Source organism: Chaetura pelagica, unplaced genomic scaffold (assembly GCF_000747805.2).
Source record: "Chaetura pelagica isolate M959 unplaced genomic scaffold, ChaPel_1.0 scaffold83, whole genome shotgun sequence".
NCBI lineage: Eukaryota > Metazoa > Chordata > Aves > Apodiformes > Apodidae > Chaetura > Chaetura pelagica.
The window spans coordinates 3,689,234-3,709,376 of record NW_009952893.1 but is presented as its reverse complement, the minus strand read 5'-3'; the positions used below and the strand labels follow the sequence as shown (position 1 = coordinate 3,709,376).

Below are 20,143 nucleotides of genomic sequence, written 5' to 3'. Positions count from 1 at the left end.
TTCCCTTACCTCTTCTTCATCAGACAAGTAGATATGACTTCAGATCAACAAGTTAAACTTGAACTAAAGACCTTCCAAGAATTTCTCTGGGCCAGCAACTCATCTAGTCCATGTTAGAGAAACTTCTCTATTACCTTCCAGAAAGAAGTAGCAGTCCTAGTAATGGCTTAAGATCATGCTTGTCTGTGTCATGTAGTCTTACTTTGAGTAATATGGAGTGTTGCCAATAAAAGCTTTTCCTTCCTCTGCAAATGGTGTTTCTGTAAATCCAATGAATGAGACAAGAGTGCTAGTTCAGTCACTGACTCACCCCAGGGCTCCATTCACAGAATCAGATAATGGAGCCAGTGTAGCTGCGAGGTGTGCAGACACATCCCATGCTCTGGAGCTTGGAGCACTGCTCACACTGTGAGTGACTGACTTAGTGGGACTGATTTAAGTATGTGTGTGGGGGTGTTGTATGTGAGCTGTGGACACAGAACACCTTCTCTGAGAGACAAAACACACTGAAGGAGATGCAAGAAGAAAAGTGGAAAGGTTAACTAAATCAGTTGCCATTCTCTAAAGCCACCACATAACAGAAAAAGGAGTCTTGGCCACAGTTAAAACATTTTTTCCCCTGTCCCCTGTTGCTGCTGCCCCTTTTCCATTGTGTGCTTATTTTTACGTGTCTTCAGCTGCCTGAACCTTTTCCTTACTATGACCACAGCAACTGAAGCTGGTAGCCAAGACATTACTCCACTCCAGCAATAAGTCACTGCCCAGTGAGCAGCACCGTGACCTCCTGGGCAGACTTCTGTCATGTCACATCTCACACTTAATCTCTGCTTGCCCACTAGCAATGCTGGCTTGCTTGCACAGCTCCTGGCTAGCCAGTGCAGAATGCCTTCTCCTCATCTCACACTGTTCCCAGGTGAAATCCAAGGAAGCTGTGATAAGTACTGCTCTGAAGATCTCTGGTTTAATCATAGTTATTGACTGGGATTTTATGGAATATACAGCACAGATCACAGGCAACTGTCCTGGAGACAAGCTTGGAACTGTCCCCACCTGATGGGGAAAACAACAGCTACCTTTCTTCAATAAGGCCTTTTGTAATAGAGCAAGTCATGCAGCAAATGCTTCATGAGGAAAAATAGCCATTTCCTCTTGTGTGCAGAAGTGCTGAGCCAGGAGTGCCCTTAGAAGCTGGGTCTGTATTTTGATCATCACCTTTAGTGGCTGCAACAGTCTCAGGCAGATTTTTTAGGATGCCCTCTCAATTTAAAAGAGCAATGAGCAATTAAGATCACTTATTTTCCAGGACTGTGGGGTCCTCATTCTCTGTTCAGTCAAAGGCATGACACCTGTGTTGGCTACCTGCATCATGGTTTGAACATCACGACACCCACCTATCTCCATTGGCCAGTAGCCTGGGATAACAGGGTTTCTGAACTAGTCACTCGTCTCCTAATTAGTGACCAGGAGATTGTTGTAAAGATGTTAGGAACACGTATTAGCTGAGAAGGGAGTTTAAGACTGAGTTAATGCTGTTTGATAGGTCCCTGTCCTTTTTTTTCTGTTTCATTTTTGCTGTATATGCAGCCCCCCGACCTGTATCACCACTTCAAACACCAGGTAGGTGGGCGCCGAATCCTGCAGGGTGCTGTGGTCCAGCCCTTCACCTGCCTAAGAGTCAGGAAAGCCTAGAAGTAACACGAGACAGGATCCAAAGGACTCAGCCCTAGTTTACTAATTACTGCCAGTGGGATTTCAGTCAGGTAGGCTGGTATTTAAGTATTGATCCATCTCTAATCATTACAGGATTACAAGCACTGCTTTCCACAGATGAGCGCACAGCTGCGCTGAAGCCTGAGCTGTCTCAAGGCAGTGGGGTGACCACTAACCAAGTATTTTACAAACAGATGGCTTTTGTTGTTGTGACATAAATACACTGTCATGTGATGTAAACCAGCAACAGTTCATCCATGATTAAGAAATATTTTCTGTTTACACTCTATTTTCCTTTTCAAACACTTCAACAATGAGCAGAACAAGTGATGCTTGCAGAAAGAGGTCAAGTGCAGGTAGGATTCAGTATCTAAATGAGCTATTTGTAGAAAGACAACATCTCGGTGAGCCTGGCTTTTATTAATTTGAACAGGAGAAATAATTTTGTCCACATTGTCATTGTGGAGGTCCTTTTGCCAGTAATGAACTGAAAAAAATGAAATATACATAAATCAGATGGTATCTATGACTCACTAGACAAATTACAGAGTAGACTATTTGAGGTAAAACTTCAGGTGGAGTATTTGCTACTCATATTAATTATGAGAAACTGTTGTCTGAAAGCCAGTCATGGCTTTGCCCTTAGGAATCATCACTGCTGCCTCTGAATCACTCCAGTAATTCTCAGAAGCAAGGGAGAGAGAGGTGTTGAAAGAGGAACAATCAAGACTTTCCAGATTTTCTCTGCATGTATTTGCTGAACTGAAGAAAAAAAAATCTCACCTGAAGTAAAAAATCAAGATGCATAATGGAAATTTACAGCCAGAATTTGCCAGCAGCTGGACACCAGCCTGAGTGGCCTCAGACCCAGTTCCTATAACTGAGTACCAACTCACTAAGTCAAATTAAAGAGAAGCAAAGGCAGAATTTTTGGACCATTAACTGAGATTCTTGCCTCAGCTACAGGCTGAACACTTTTATTTTTCTAAGTGAAATTTAAGAGACACTTAGCAAGAAGCTTCAAACAGATTTCAATTTGGGCTTGTATACTTGCTGATTCATGCGTCTCCTACAAAAGGCTCACCTTCATTGAGGAGAGGTGACCCATTTTTCAGTCAAAATTTGCAGATTTTTCATCTGAACGTAAATAAACCCATCAAGTTTTCTACTTTAGGTAAGATGTAGCACAAGAACTTTTGCTCTCCATATTCTCAGGTCTTTCCTTAGCACTAAACACAGTTGGTGCAGGGAGCAGAAAGATTTGAGAGCAGCAGCTGGCTTCCTGGGCTGTGCCTGCTGCTGATGTTGGCAAGCTTCTTGTCCCTTTCTGGGTGCAAACTGTGGGAAGGCTGTGTAGGGTGCCAGAATGGAGGGAGACCCTCCCTTAGCATCGTTCATGCAAGAACTGGCTTGCAAGACTGTCTTCTCTTCAGCAAGCAAACCCCTCTCTAAGAGCTTTTGGATTGAAGAGGGGGCCTTAGCTTCCTTACCTGAACAGATTGGCAAGAATGAGTTCCCAATCTGGAGAAGGGAAGGGAATTATTATTTGTGTACCACCACCACCACACTCATGCAATCATTCAAGAGCATTAGCACTGAGCTAAAACGTGGGACTGCATCTTTTGTAGACTGATGGAAAAGCAGAGTTATATGGGCAATGAGCACAGTGTGATGTCTTTCTGGCTTATTTTGGTTTCAAATGATCTCACTTTGTCTGTGTTGTCTGCATATTGACATGACAACCAGTCAGCTAAAACTTAGCTAAGTACCGACCTCTGTGACATGGGATTTACAGCTGTTTCAGGGACAACTATTTCAACTATTTGAAGGCTCACCACGTGAAATCAAAGTATTCAGTAGCAGGGCAGAGAGAACTACAATGCATGAATACCGAGAGGACTGTTCCTGTGGTAATTCTGGCTGATGGCATAAGGTTGCAAATAAGTAATAGAAAATTGTAAAACTAATGAAACAAGATTAACATTAGTATTTCTCCTCCCTCACAGTTCAGTCCTGATTGTATTTTTTTTCTGGCAGCAAAGGGAAATTAGATCAAAATACTGTTCGTGGATGATTAACTTGCATTTATTTTCAAACTAAATGTATGAGCCACAGACAGGCACTTCTCTGACGGGGAAGTTAATCAACAGAATATAGGGTCCAGTACTTCACCTTAGGTGAAATAAACTGAATAACCAGAGACCCAGTTGAACAGAAGACTTTAGTAAACTCTCATAACTTTATAGCATCACCACATGAGAGATGGTGCCTAGAGAAATCTGATGAGAGGAAAAAAAAACCCCACAAAATTTTCTTTATGTATCCATTGCACTCTGTATTTTAACCAGACTAAATTAATTTGAGCAGATACAAGGTATTTTGTGAACTGCCTTCTTCTAGTGACAACACAAGAAAGATTTATTTAAAATACTTATCACTGCTGATTTTTGAGATTCCTCTTTTACAAACCAAAAGATAGAGGGGTTCTGCACGTACAGACATTTTTAAGGACATTTCCAGAAAATGGGTTTACTTCTTCTTGATGTGCATGGCTTTCTCTAGCTATCAGAGGCCTGCACAAGGAAACTGAAGGGCAGAACTTAGGGCCAGATTTTCACCTTTGGTGGCTTAAAGCTGGGCAGCAAGAGGGGCTTACATACCTGTCTTGTTAGCTGGGATTATTGAGCATTTGCACTGCCAGACCTGACAGATGCCCAGCACTCCTGCAAACTGCTCTTAGTACTGAAGATGACTCAGTGCGTATTTAAACGTTAGATTTTGAACAGGGGCCTTATGCCCCTTCAGGTGCACCAGTCAAACATTTAGATGCTATGAACATTGACAAAGCCCACGCGTCATTCTTCACATGCCTAAAGCTTCACACCCATATGCCACTGGTAGCATTCTTCAGGTATAAAAGGCACGAAAACACATGCCCATGTCCGGAAATGCAGGTGAATGAGTCTCCAAAATCTAATGCATAAAATACATATTCTTCCTAGTTCTTTTAGCCTGTCTTCTGAGGCTGAACACAAGAAAACAACTGAAGACACAGTGAAGGTTTGCTTCACCTCCTTCTGTAACCCATCACACACACTGTCTCTAACTTGTCTACATTTTTGTTTTGGACTCCAAGATCTGTCCCTCCCATGCACAGGAAAGCATTTCAAATCATTTTGTGATTTGGCTTTCAGGGGCATATCACACAGGAAGAACAAAGGACAGTGACCTGATATCTCACATGAAAGATAAAGACCCATAAGCTGTCTAAACAGCCAACTCAGTACACATGGACAAGAAATTAATTTTTATGCAAATAGAGTCTGAGAACAAAATGCCTTTCTCCCTCACCTTCTTTCTATTTAATGATTAAATAAAAGATAAAGTTGTCACTAGAGACCACACAGAAAGAAGTCTCAAATGGTAAAAATCAGAGCTTTCTGCATTTCTCTATTTTTAAATTCAAAAGGTATTTTGAATGTAAAAAGAAAGAGAGGGAAAAAAGACCATGATGCTGTCCACATGCCTGATTTCCCAGGAGTACAAACAAGCTCTATGTCCTTTAGTATTAATACAAAGAATTTTCAAAACCAAACACAAATAAATGAAAATTAAACTATGATCCATATATTTAATTGAGATTCACAGTGTTTTTGCTTTTCAAATTACCACCAGACAGTGCATCATTTTGCATAACTTATGTAGCTAAAGTGTAGGTGACAACTTCTTCCCTCTCCCTATTTTTTTAAGGGAGAGATATACTTCAGTCATAGTGCTGGAAATTTTGCACATAAAAGCTGAACAATAACTTATCATTTTTCATAGATGCACCATAACATGTTGTACAGTGTTTGGAGTGAGTACAGAAAGTGAGCAGGGAAAAACAAGTATTTTTGTAGTGAAGAAGAGACCAAAACAGAGTTATTCTGTCATTAGAGCAAATATCCAAGGGTAACTACAGTTGTTTTGTGTCAGAGGTCCTTGAACTTCAGTAAATAACCCCTCCCCATAGTAACACAGAATTCTCTGGAGATCAGCCATATCACTTTTGAAACTGAATACAGAGATATGTCTTACATCTAAGAGGGATGTGAATTTGGAGCTGGAAGAACTAAATGATGGACAATGCCTAACAAAAAGGAGCTACTCCAGAAGATATGTTATACAATACTTGAGGCATAATTTACAGTATTTACATTCAGACAACTTCACTGGGTAGTAAAGTTCTTAGTCCTTGATCTTATAGATATTTCAGCTCTTAATTAATGTCACCTAAGGAAAAAAAAAAAAGTGCCTTTACCTAGAGAAATAATTTTTTAAAGCATGGATATTTAAAAGTACACACACAGGCTTGGGTATCTAAAGGGTTGGGATCCCTTCCATCTACATGGGGATGCATTTCAGGACCATGTTTGGTACTTCACACTCACTAGGAATGTGGAAGAGATGGCTTTGGATGCCTTTTGGAGGAAAAAGGACCTGAAGAGGAGTCCCCAGCATGTGGGGTGTTCTGTGCGGGCTGGGGTGTGAGGGGACTCTCTTCACGGCGGGGGTCCCATGGGGACCTCTGGGGAGCAGGACTCGAGCCATCTCCCTGAGGGAGCACAGGTGGTTTGCTCATGGTGGGAACCCTGGCAGGAGGATTATTCAGTGTTTTTTTCTTCCTGAAGCTAACCCCTCTGATGCCAACCGTTGCCCTCCAGATCTTCCTCCCCCAGTTTGTTGGACTGAACAAGCCTGCCGCTCTTCTCATCTCCTGTAAACCTACAGGTTCCCCATCCTGCTGGTCATCTGAACAGCAACTGAAATATAAGCTAATATATTGGAGTAAATGTCTCCTCGTTTTGAACTGGGAAGATGCAATGCTTAACCATGCAGGAGTAAGCTGAAGGGTATGTGAGGAAGAAATGTTTTAGGTAGCTTGTATTGTGAACTAGCATGATGTTTTTGAGTGGGAAGAAAGGGAAATAAATCCTTTAAAACCATGTAGGAACATGACCAGAGACATTATTTGAGTTGTTAGTTAATGGTAAAATGAAAGATTTCCTACCCATGAAAGTACAAATCATGTATTGAATCAGATTCCAAAGATGATGTAGTATGATAAGAAATGCCAAAAGTGATATGCAGAATGCTAACTCCTGTGAGAAAATAAAAGAGTGCTTCACCAGTGTTGTCATGACATGAACTGGTCATTATCACTACATTCAGTGAAAACGCTGTTTCCACAGCACTTTTCCATTATATCTTTTAACTGGAGAAAGGGAGTAAAAACAGTGATGTGAGCAACATCAGCTGGGATTTTAAAAAAGAAAACAACAAACAAATTTCAGAGTGGGTTGTGTAAAAACCACATGCAGGAAGAAACCAAAGCTGAAGTTCACATACATAAAAATCATCACTGCCACAGAACAGAGGCCATCTTGCTGGTGACAAAGGCACATTTCAGCTCAGATCTGCAGATTCGACCATGGCATCACCTCACAGCATCACCCTGTCTAGTTTAGTCACTCTCTTTTTTCTGTACTTCAGCACACTTTGCACTTTTCTGCTTCCTGATCTTCCCTATCCATTCCTCTGTCTCCATCCCTCTCAGCTGCATCCCCTGCCCCCAGAAATATGTGCTACCTTTCTCAATATCCTCCTCCTCCCAGAATGTTGCTGTCACTCATGATCCAGGATATCAAAATCCAGTACCCCAAAATTCACACACCAACAGTAATGACATCTTTCCCATGTGTCTGTTTTTATTCCCAGTACCCGACGATAAAAAGATCTGGGTACCAGATTGCTGTGCCAGTGTGACTGAAAACCACTGAAACTGAAAACCACTGAAACTGTATTTTCAGACAGCTGGCCACATCAAACCTTACTTTTGCTCCTTTATTTGCTGCTGGTAAGTTAAGACCCAGGGAAGCAGATCACAGTCAGAAAAACACCCAGTAAAGATTTTACCTGCCTATGGTGAGAGTTGGCTGCCCAGTTAGTGGTGGAACTGATATGTAGAAAGAGCAGCAATTAATTTAAATGTGAACTCACCTGCTTCTGCCAGCTCATTTGTAATATACTTGAGAAGACAAGGTCATAGTAAATTTGGTGATTTTAAAATACTCTTTTAAAAATTCCACTAAAACATTCTCAAACCAAACCCTGACTTGAAAAATAGCTACTGAAATTTGCTTTTGTTAAGGATGAATTCAATGAAGATCCTTCTTCCAAATTCAAGTGTCACTGACTAAAGCCTCCAGCTAAAAGACAAATGCCTCTCCTATAATCTCTGCATTAAATCCTTCTAACTTTTTGCCCATTACATGGCAGTTTGTCCTGGTAGAGCTGCTTATCTATGCTGGATGTGAAAGGATGCTTATGTATACTCCAGCTTGAAAGGAAACAGCATGAAGTACTTACTACCCACTTGTGCTTTTTCCCACACACATAATCTCTCATCACTTACATACAGGTAATGACTTTGTTAAAGCATGTGGCTTAAGCCTGTATATCAGAATGGCCTAATATAGAGAGTGCTGCTCATGGGCTGGTAGCCAGGCACTAGAGCAAGAACAGGTGCAGTGTGCAAATCCTTTACACACTGCTCCCTCAGCTCTGTTCATTGAGTCTTTGACCCATGTGGAAAAAATATTCAAATTCAGGTTATCCCAACTCTTGTCATTTTAAAGGGAAACACCCTCCTGTAGCAAACACATCCATTTCTGTTAACCAAACATGCTGCTGGGAGTCTAACACAGAATTGGAATACATTATCTTCATTCTTTCCTTCAATCAAGTCCCAGAAATCCTTGGAGGAAACAATTTTTAACAGTTCTGAACCCAGGGAATCACACTGCTTGCTGAGAGGCAATCAAACACACAGGAAGGCTCCAGGTATCTGCACTGGGTTCGCGTGGGGAAGATGAGTGCTCCAGGTGCAGTCAGAGGGCTGCAGAAGGCAAAGCCAAGCTATAGCTGCTCTACCAGTGGTGGCAGGACAGCATATGATGTACACAGGCTTTCAACAGGTGAGGAGAACATGATCATGCACGGGGTTTGTCTGCTACTAACACATGCAAACACCTGCCAGTGCAGGGGCACTGCCAGCCTCTCTGACGGCTCCTGAGAGTGTTGATGCAACCCTTGGATAACAGTTGGCACAAGCGAGGTGCAGGTGAGCACAAGCAACCCTCAGCACACTCCTCTGCAGCCGGGCAGCCAGCCTGCCACATCCTGACACGCTCTGCAAAGCCCGTGGCTTTGCTGAGACCAGTTTATGCTGTTTCCGTATTTCTGCGATTATTCTCATTCTTTAGCATGCAAAGGAAAACGAAGCCACGTTCTCCTCAACCACGGCTGTTCCCGCCTTGCTGCGGGTCACAGCCCTGCGGGGTGACCTGGGTAGCACTGACCTTGGAGGTGGCTGCAGTGGCATTACTTTCCTTACCACTCCCCGCGGCGCTCTCCTCGGTCGCTGCCGCTGCTGGGGCTTCTGCCTTCTTGGCGCTTGTTTCCAGAGAAACAGGAGGCCCTACTTTTCCCACCCCACTCTCCGGGGCTGAGCTCGGACTGCTTGACGGCCGCGACTGAGCCTTATACCAGCTAGGGTAAAACAAGGGATCGATGGATTCTGCTGTGGCCGGCACTTGAGTGTCAGACTCTGGGGTCTGCTGAGAACCACTTGGTGTCACAACCTCATCCTTAATCAGGACAGATAAAGAAAAGAACAAGCAGAGTTCATCATGTTACCTTCCCGCCGTGGCCACGTTGCTCTGCATGCCCTGTTTGTTATATCCCACTGCAAGGAATAGATTTGTCCTGGTACATGGTGTGAAAGAATTACAATCAAAATGCGAAGCCAAAGCAACGAACACTTGAATAGCACAGATATGGGAGACAAAATAAGCTACCCAAATAATAAGAGCATAGAAGTAGCTGGGAAGAGGATTCTGACTGGGAACAGAGTGACCAAGTGCCCAATTCAGCCCTAAAGATATAAGAAATTCTGCATAGGAACCTCATAAACCACCACCAGCCAAGAATGAATGACAGGTGTGGCTACCTTTGAATGGCTTGTTGGATTTTGGGTTAAAAACAACACATTTGCCAATGAGTCTGTTGGTACAAGCAGTCAGAATAAGGGGAATACAAAGGCACTGGAGAGAAACATTTGTCCCCCAGCCTTGCTATCAGCGCTATAAGCCAAGCACAATGGCTGTCCCAGGAAGAGGAGCAGCCAGCTGGACTGCACCTCTCTACTGGCATCAAGCTCTCAGGGCTCACCTGCATGGTACCTGCTATCACCACAACACTTCTGCTTTGCCTTTCTTATACCAGAAGGCAAAAGCTTAAATACAGGCATCCCACACACCACAACACCCACACGCCACATCTTATTACATATCTGACCACCTCCTAATGCCATTTGGCAATTGCTACAGCAGCATGCTGTAACTTTCCCATTTTAGCCTTAGAAGTGAGAAACTCAGTGTTAGTGAGCAGAATTGCTTATGTCTAATTCTTGTTTGCATAAAAGACCTACATCATTTGGGTGACATAAGCTTAGTTAAGTCAAAGTGCAAATCCTCAAAAGACAAACTTTGGTTAAATACATAAAGCCTGATTTAAGAGCATCTTCACACAACAGCTGCTAACTACCTATGTTTTAAAATCAAAACAAGAATGAATTTATAGTATTTTTTCCCCTTCTTTTATGTGGGGAACTTGCTACAGTCAAAGATTCTTTACATGCTTTCTTGTTTTCACACTGGCCTCCCCAAATATATTCACAGAACTCTTTACCTATTCAGCAAATTCACTGGATAAACTGTGTAAGAGGAGAATTTGCCAAGTTAATGGTGTGTAAGATCAGCTACAGTTGCACACAAAGCATATTTTTTATGTAGGTCTTTTAGAATACGCAGCAATTACGGTCTCATCCTAATGGCATTCCTCAAGAAAGAGTGCTGGCCTGTATTATTCACACCCTGAATCTCTTTGCTGCTAGTTAGTAAAAAGGCAGTTTCCTGTTTGGTGTCTGACATCCCTGCATCCACCTAGATGATATCTCTGTGAAGGCCAGAATAGAAGGTGGCAAAGCCATTCACAGAAAAGAGGTGAATTGTATGATCCAAAAACTGCTGGTGAAAGCTCACTAAATCCAGAGGGAATGCCAAGTTCTCTTAGGATAAATATTTTAAAAACCGTTTCATTTACAACAGTTAGCCTGAGTTAAATCACAGCAAGCAGAACATCCACTGTAATCCTCTTAACTTCCCAACTCAATCTCTGTTATTTATATCTTATGTATCCCATATATACCTCAATTTATCCAGCAGCATAGTTTTTTGCCCATCAAGCAATACATATGCAGTCAAGATGACACGGCACAGTTGCATACACGTGTAGGTGGACAATAAACAATTTTGCTCTCCAGTGCATCAACTCAGCTGTGCTCCTGATGTAAGGTACCCAAAGAGCACAGGGGAGCATCTTGCTCTGCCAGGACGCACTCAGCATAGCTGGCAAGGCGCTGAGGCACCAGAAGCACTTACCAGACCAGCTGGGGTGGTGGCCAGTGGCACCGGAGCAGGTTCAGCTGGGGGCTCTCCAGCTGTGCTCTGTGGTTCTGGGTCCTGCTGAGATGGTTGTGATGCTATCTCAGCCCCTTCCTCCTCCACCTCTTCATCCTCCTCCTCTCCTGATGATTCTGTGTGGACTTCACCTAAGTCTTCACCATCCACTGTCTCCTCCTCTTCCTCTTCTCCATCCTCTTCTGATGGGACAATGTGTAAAAGGACAGGACTGAGCACCATGTAAAGATGGCTATAGTCTTTATGTAATTAAAAAGACATGTACAATTGCAGGGCAAAGCTAATGGTAATCTGCTGCCAGGCAGAGGATGGAGGCTGGGGAAAGGTGAGGAGCCTGCTCCAACCAGCCTAGATTGGGCACTGCCATGGAACTGCCAGCAGGCATTGACAGAAGGGAGGACATTGAACACACACACAGAAACACAAACACACACTCCCGCACTAAAATCTTAAGGTGGCTCTTCCCATAGGAAGGAGGACAGAAAGCCCTGCCAATGCAGCTGTCCTCATGGAGGATGTGCAGCATGGCTCTGCACTTTCTGGGGAGAGGATACCTAGCACAAGCTGCCAGGAAAAAAGTCCCTCTTGCAATTTTAGGCATATGTTTGCTTTAAACACCATGGAAGCCATAACAATAAAACTTTACTAGATCAGTGCTTGTCAATACATTACTGGAGGTTTGGGATACCGACCTCCCTAAAACCAGACTGCCAAACTTGGGCCAACCATCACTTTTGCTTCATCTGACACCTCCTGTTGTCAGCGTTTGTGGCTTGGCTTGTTTCCAGGGGGAGCCCTTTAACAACGTGTTTTCTTTTGCATAATCACACTATTCATGCTCACAAATGTCAGATAATTTCCAGAGCCATCCTAGCACTTCAGGGAAATAAACCTAGATAGGTGCATTAACCCAAGCTCCAAACTGGCTCTGTATTTGCACAGGGTATGGTTCTGCCTGAGTAAAGGAATGTAGATCTGCAAGTTAAGGAACTTCCTCATGAAGGATAATGTTTCTACAGACAAATAAACTCCTGTAAGCAGAGCGCTGAATCTCTGTTTCCACATCTCCTGGCTGCAAAGGACCTCATTGACTGTAGTAGGAGTTTCAAATGCAGCACTGAGCTCTGATTGCTGAAGCTCTTGCTCATGCCTTGTCCCCAAGAGGTGGGTATCAAATTCCCCATCACATGATGGGAGGTTGTGCTCATAGCATGAGGTCATGATCTTTGCAGATGCACCTGTGTGGCAGAGATGTGGCAGCTGGGACAGAGCACAGGGACAAACTGGGCACAAGGCTGTAATTAGGGATTGTCCCTACCAAGATAAATACATTTTAGTACTAAAAATTCTATCTCTTTAATGACTTTCAAGAGCGGACAGGCCATACAATAAAGGTATCTTGAAGGGAAAAAAGGACTTTAAAGACTGAGATAAAATCTCAATTTTGTCATCCCCTCACATGAGGAGTCAATAAAGATCATGGACTTAGGAAGGTGTTGAGACCACATAAAAGGTAAGATTAATGATGTCATCAGGTTATGTGATTTTTTGACTGTGATGGATTTTGCTTTTGATTGTAATTGATTCAAAATTGTTAGGTTACACTTTGGGATGGAGAAAAATATCTGATTCAAGTTTACCTACTCAATATCATCATGTAAATTACACACAGCTGCAATTTAAGAAAGCAATGTAGGTGAAAAAAATTACTTACCTTTGTCAAAATCAATTTCTCGTATTATCTTTTCTTCTCTACTGAGGTTCACTGTAAATTGGTTCATATTTTCATACCCATCCTCTATTTTTTCCATTTGAAATCCTTTAGATGCTTCAGTAATTCTAGAACAGAGAGATTGGTTATTGGCATTTGGATTTGCAGATACTCTTATAATTTGTAATTGATTATAAAGATAAAGACTCTCACGTTTTAATACTTACTTTTGTAGCAATGTTTTGGCATTCTGTGAAAAAGAAGAAAAAAAAAGAGAAGATAACAGACTTGTTAAGTGGTTCAATTTTTTCCCCAGATTTTATGCACTGAGATAAAATTCTTACACTGGCTCCTTCTAAACACGCGAATACAGATCTCATAAATGACAACAATGAGATCTATGAATGAGGTCACATCTGGATTATAATTAGTATACAGTTGAATACACCTTTTAGTTCACTGAAGACTTTTAAATTAAAATCTGAATATGACAGGAAGTACATACAGTTTCCTAAAAAAATGAAATGGAAATGTTTTTGCCTTCTTTTTCTGTGTGTGTGTTTATGGTGAGAAGCAATTGTTCTCTTATCTTTAGTCACAGTAAATATTATATATATAAAACCTTTAATATAGAAGAACTGTACACTTGCAGGGCAGAAAATCTACATCAATGACTTCAACGGACAGGCTGCTAATGGTTTTCTGATCAGCTCTCCTAAGCTTATAGTAAGAAAATAGAAGGAAAAAACAACAAGTGAAGATGAAGATGTGACATAGAACACAAATGTTTAATTCTTGGAAGGTTGATCGCTCTGTCAACATGCAAATGCAGCCTATAACTCACAGAAGTTCATATATACATATATAATAGTGGTGGGACAATGAAGATACGTTGGAAAATGTTAAAATTCCTGTTTCTTCTTTGGAGACCAGAAATTCATACACAGGATAGTATAATGTGGTGTCAATAGCAAATACTCACACTCTCGGTTTGGATACTACTCACAAGAAGATGATTTGTCTGTGCTGAAGCAAGTGTTTAAAAAATGAGTTTGTATAAATGTTCACTCAAATATGACTAAACTGTAAATGTGCCTAAAATTGATAAATGCTTACATAGTATTTTGATAAACCATCATTCTTTTTCTATCTCTGTTTATAGACTTTGTACCTGCAAAAAGACAGCCATTTCTGGTTCTTCCATGAACTGGATTCCTGATTCAACCAGCTTTGACACAGCTTCCAAATGATCTGCATACTTCTTCATCAGGGAGCGGACATGTTCCAGTTTCTCCTCTTGGGTTCTAGTGATTATTTGTGTCATCTCATTTTTTCTTTCTTCCAGTACAGAATAGAGATAATCAAATTTTTCACACAGCTGCTCTTTCTGTCGTCTGCAGCTTTCCTGTGAATCATTTGGTTTATGTTAAACATGTTATGTTCTTAAAAGAGTTTCTATTTTTACAGTTACTTGGAAGCATTTTCATCAAAGAAATCCCTCTTTCTGAACAGTGCAAAGGATTCTGAGTGACCCTGGAGACTTTTATAATTTTCAAAGTCCAAGCTTTTGGAACAAAAGTTTTAAAACTGTTCTCAAACTCTGAGTTTCAAGCCACTGAAGCAGGTTATTGTATAACTTGTCAGTCTGCTAGAAAGTTGTGAAATGTATTTATGATGTCTGTAGTAATACAGCAAAGTTTGCAGGAAAAGTAAAAACCCCCACCATATTAGCAGCTGAGTTAATTTGCACAAACAGAATGGTTTTTAAAGGAGTGATCATCTCAAATCAGCTCTTAAGAATTTTCTTTTTCTACCAGGGAATCTGGAACTATTCTGGCTGGGCTTGATTTTCGCATATACCAACTTAGAAGCTATTTTGACAATAGTGTCCATTATATTCCATTTTCTGTGCACTGAATGAAGCAGAGGTACCACAAAGAAAATGATGTGTGACAAAAGCACAAAGACCAGAAGGAGGAATCAGGTTCCAACCCTGCCTTCAGGCACTGATTTTCACATCATTTTTTGAGATGTGAATCAATTTTTTTTGAGATGTGATACTTCTATTGTTCTTCCAGCCAGACCACGTAGCATATTTCATTGAGTAAAGAGGATGAGTTTGATGACTGCTTCATTGAGTGCTCTCTAAAAAGAACACACTGCACTTGCAAGGGAGGATTTGTGGGGAGGAAATTTGAGACAGGTTATCTATAATGTCTGAGGTCTACCAAAGGGCATAACCTTATTGTGGTTATACCTGTTTGTGGATGGTGGTGATTATTTAAATCTCTTTCCTAGTAACTGAGGCTGAATCAATTCCTCATCTTCATCCCTTGAGGCATAATGCTGAGATCCTGGCAGCACAGGATTAAGAACAAGCCCATGGTGCTTCTGGATGTGATAAGGCTGATTACTCACGGCACTTGGCCACAGAGAATCCCACTTCTTCTTGACTTTCAGCCAAAGCTCTTTCCTACAAGTGGTGACATTCTGCTCTGTAGCCTTCAAAGGAGAAAGCCTTCTGAAGATGGACATCTGGCCAAAAATTACTCTCTGCATGGAGGGGTAAGGGGCGAATACAAATCTTATTGCATTAGCCCAAGTATCCACCTCTGCTTCCCAATGATGAAGCCTGGGCTAAACAGGCACTCCTAACTTAAAATTCCTTGTGGAGGGGCAGGCTTGTCGTGCCCTGCTGAAGGTCCTTGCCACCTTCCAGAAATTCCTGATTCGTGAAATTACATGTGGGGATAAGGAAGCTTTCAAAACAAGTGAGTCATGGTTCCTGGGTGTTGTTCTATTGTTCAGACCTCAAATAATCTTCCTCTCCTCTTTAACTCCTCTCCTAGCTTTCTTCCAGTGGTTCCTACACTTCTGCTTGCTTCAGACTCCTCTTCAGTTTAGTCTACAATGACCCTCTGAAATACCACTCAGTTTCAAGACAGGTGTGTGCTATCTTTGCCATCTGATGCTGGACGAATGTTGGAAGAAGAGCAAGAGAGTGATAGCAGGGTGCCCTGAGAGATCCTTCCCTGTCTCTAAGCTTTAATATGTGATAGTTCCTGCCTGTAGATATTACAGAGTTCTGAACCTCAAGAGTGAGAGTGCATAACAGATTCCTAACTGCAAATGCTGAAATATTTCTGAAATATTCTCTTTCTGTATAAAATGTTCCCCTGCAAGGTCTCTGCCTGATGGACTTACACTAATCAGATTTTGAGTGGTTAACAAATATATTAATTTCCATTCAAAAAAGTTCTCAGCCGTTTTCTTTTTTAAGCATGCCTACAGCAAAAAGAAAGGAGGCCTTGCCACTCAGGATGAGTTGCAGTGCTTGTTCTGAAGTATCTGTATTGACTGGTCTCTGCTATTAGCTTTTGAAAGAAACACTGTCATTTTTCTTTCGTTATTTAACTCATATTGTTTGCAGGGATAAACTGTACTTAATGATTTATTATAGTTTTCCAGTATTTAGCATTTTATATTCCCCCCCTTTTTTTAAAAAAAAATAATCAGTAGAAGATGTGAATGTGGCTTCCCTTTTGATCAGCTAAAAGCTGTAAAAGTATCAGTAATTTTATTTATTTATTTATTTATTTTTCTGGGTTTTAGGGTTGGATAGGAGCAATTGCAAAATATAGGAGGGTTGGCTACTGCTTACTCCATCAAAAGGGAAAATGATAATGTATTTTCTGCTAAAGCAGAACCTTGTTCTCTGCAAAGTGTTAAACAGAGAGAAAAGACAATCTTGGATTATGTTATTTCCATGTGTGCACATTTCTCAGCTCCAGCTGTACCTTTTCATCTTCAAGGACAAACTGATGCCAATTCAGACAAAGCTAGGAAATGTGATTTGCTCGAAATACAAGATGTAAGGGCCAAGGTAAGCTCCAGGATCTATTTTCTATTGTTTGTTTTTTTTTTACTTTAAAGGTGAAAAGCCTGTTAAAACATCTAAAGGCAAAAAGGCTGCACTTTTTTTTTTTAATTTGAGTTTAAAGGTTAGATTTTAAACTGAGTGTATGACTTTCAGGAAGCTAGTTTCAGAAACTGTTGTATTTATTAAGGTATTTTTAGCATATTTTTTTTTCTCCCTACTTCAGACTAGGTGTTTGAAGCTTTGTTTCTGGTTCAGCTAGTTCAACTTAAGTGGGTATAAGCTTTTACTTTTGTAACATTCAAATTTCTGCAGTTAACCTACTTGAAAGGCTTGTTTCTGTCTGCAGAGTCCTGGTAGCAGCCAATTTCATCCTTAAAACATGAAGGCTTCCTGCCTACAAAGTTCTGACTGCCACATACATGCTCTCTCATTTACTTGGGCTAATGGGTTTATGTTCTTTGAACCAAACATGGACATTTTCTGTTCCTTCTTGCTCTGAGCAAGTAGGAGCCTTGGGCAATCGTGTACGTAAGTTGTGGAATCAATTTTTCTTTCCAATTAGAATCCATACATCTTGGATTACCTTCTTTTTCTCTGTCTTTTCTGTTTTCCAGCTCTGAAGGGTCAATATAATTCTAATTGGGCTGAGAGGGATGTGATTCCTTCACTAGGTGCTTCATCAAACTCTGATCATAAAATCAATTCATATGAGCTCTGTGATGCTCAAATTGGTCAGAGCTGATATTTATATTGGCTTTTCTGGTGCAAACCTCTTGGAGAAAATGAATTCTTCTGCTATTGAATGACACAAAACTAATTTCAGCTCTGTCACAGCAAGACCTTTACAAAAAGACCAATAAGAGCCCAAAGTCTTCCTTCCCATGAACAACAAAACAAGACTCCGTAAAGGAAAATTTATTCTGCACAGAAGGCAAAGCAAGGAAATACTGAGGATACTTGGGAAAATACTGACATATTTGGGAGTCATGCTGTGGCTTTGCTGTGGCTGAAACTTAAGCTCAGTTCACAGGCCCAGTCAGTCTTTGGACTAATACTGGTCTTTGACAGCTCTCAAAACTGATCTTAGGTGTTAAATGAGCTAGGAGTGGACAATGTTTTGTTGGATCTGCTTTTGACTTCAGCAATATCCTAAGGATACTGAGCAATGAGTGGGGCTCCTCGAGCACATGGCCAATGTCAGAGGCAGGGTGCTAAGCAGGACCTATCCTTTAGCTGAGTCAGTACAGCTGATGCTGTGCAAAGCCACAGGTGTGGGTTTAGAGAAATGATGTGGGAATGCATATGGGTGAAGTGGATTCTGTTAAAGAATTATCAGCAATTTAAAAAGTGCTACTTCACACTGAAATTACGGCATTTAAAGATGTGGTACCTACCTCAACAGTCTTGCAGGTCTCTTCCAGCTGTGTGACTATCCCTTGCACTCTGTCATTGCTCCCCACCAGGACTGCAATGCCGTCACTCAGCTCAGACTAGGCAGCCAGAGGAGAGCAAACAGGAAGGTGTTAGATACTGTCCCACTTCAGGGTGGCACATCTAACAGTGGGGAGCAGGAGATGAGTGAGCTGTAACAGAGTATTAGCTCTTCTTTCCACCAGGACTGAGGAAAATTAGAGCTTCACCTGCCTACCAGTTATCTGCTAGTACTTCGACATATGTTTCCTCATCCAAAAAACTATGAAATCCTTGACATTTTAAAATTTTTCATGGAGAAGAAACTGTGGTTTGGAAAAGATGAAGCACTTTGTTCTAGGAGGCTCTTCTAGATGCTTTTGTCTGAAGCTCTGTATTTCAACACCCCCAAAATAAGGGTCGTTTTAATAATAAGGGGTCGTTTTATACATCGTTTGGATGGGGTGTTGGTGGATATGGTTTAGGGGACAACCTTTGCACAGTAGGGATGATGGTTGGACTTGGTGATCCCAAGGGTCTTTTCCAACCTGAATAGTTCTATGATTCTAAAATATTCCCTTTGGGTTTGTTGAGAGAAAAAAAAAACAACTTTGTGTCTTGAGGGGCTGTTTTTTTTTAGCCAGAGTTTAGACACACCACTGTGGCATTTCGCTGAGAAATGTAGAACTGAGCCTCGGTGATGAGAAGAGGTGGCCCATGGGCATGGAGGGACCAGGGAGGTACAGAGCCCCTGGCATGAGATAGTGGAGCTGGGGCTATGGTGAGAGGGAAAGGGATTAAAGGAGGAGGAGACAGTGGAGGCTGAGCCACTGGCACAAGGGAAGTGAGTGGAAGAAGGAAATCGCCTGAGTGTGGAGTGGAGGTGACTGAGAGGTATCCTTAGAAGAGAAGAAACAGAGAAGCTAGTCCCTAGGGAACATGGAAAGGGTGCTGGGGAAGGCAAGGGGCCCATGTCCATGGCCTCCACAGCTTTTTAAGGGATCCTTTGAAGCATGAATCCTGCAGACTCCATGGGCATAAAAGACCCTTTCCATAGGCAGTCTGAGATGGAAACCACAGCTTGTAAATCTCCATGCAAAGGGAGTAATGGGGGCAGGGATTCAATCCATCTAACTTCTCCCCCTTCTCCCTCCTTTTTGATTGAAAAGGATGTTTGTAAGTACTTTCCTAAAGCAACTTCTCATTTGTAGTTTCCACACACAAGCATCTGTGTGACAAAGTTGGAGGCTAAGAGTGCAAACTTAGCCTGTCTGATTGCTTGCCCCACTGGGGCCCTCCAGAAAAATGAGCTGTTTATCTCAGGAGGATAATCCAGTGAGTCAGGCTTTAAATTAATACTGTATTAAAAATAAACAAGTCTTTCACTGGTGACAGCAAGGGCAGAGGATGTTAGGTACATCCTGTGCTGCCAACTGTTGAATATTCCTACATGCACTTGCAGGAGGAGGTTTTTCACTTAACTTTTCTTTAAAATGGGATGCTTAAAGGCAAAAGTGCCTGATAGGTAACTGTTTGATTTGTAATGATCTAATCTCTTTCCAGTTCACGTGTTGGAAATCCCACTTGTTTTTCTGATCTAAAAGCACTGGAAAAAAAACAACAAAACATTAGAAACCTGGAGAGAGAGATCCTCAGCTTCACATCAAATTGCTGTCTAAAATGTTTACTTGCTATACTAGCAAAAATTGGGACACTGTAATATCTTTCTGTGTGATCTCATAAATGTATTTTCCTGTGTTTCCAAAAAGTTCTCACAGGTTTGTGTGAGCCTCACTCACACACAGGAATGGCAAAGGCACCATTAGGAAGTGGTGCAGTAAGCCAGCAGGA

The 20,143-nt window shown here is 41.6% G+C and overlaps 1 protein-coding gene across 3 annotated transcripts in view; it reads right to left on the bottom strand.

The window, feature by feature from the left end:
- The window catches only part of TRIM55 (tripartite motif containing 55), a 47,553-nt gene that overhangs the window by 7,456 nt on the left and 19,954 nt on the right, over positions 1-20,143 (bottom strand). For 2 of the 3 annotated variants that reach the window (XM_009995552.1, XM_009995551.1), the window contains 6 exons: positions 18,277-18,372; positions 14,174-14,407; positions 13,230-13,252; positions 13,006-13,130; positions 11,253-11,473; positions 9,111-9,398 (listed from right to left, as the gene is read on the bottom strand). In XM_009995552.1, the coding sequence (XP_009993854.1) occupies positions 9,111-9,398; positions 11,253-11,473; positions 13,006-13,130; positions 13,230-13,252; positions 14,174-14,407; positions 18,277-18,372 (987 nt within the window). The remainder of the gene's footprint in view (positions 1-9,110; positions 9,399-11,252; positions 11,474-13,005; positions 13,131-13,229; positions 13,253-14,173; positions 14,408-18,276; positions 18,373-20,143) is intronic. The other variant, XM_009995553.1, reaches the window with a different exon arrangement.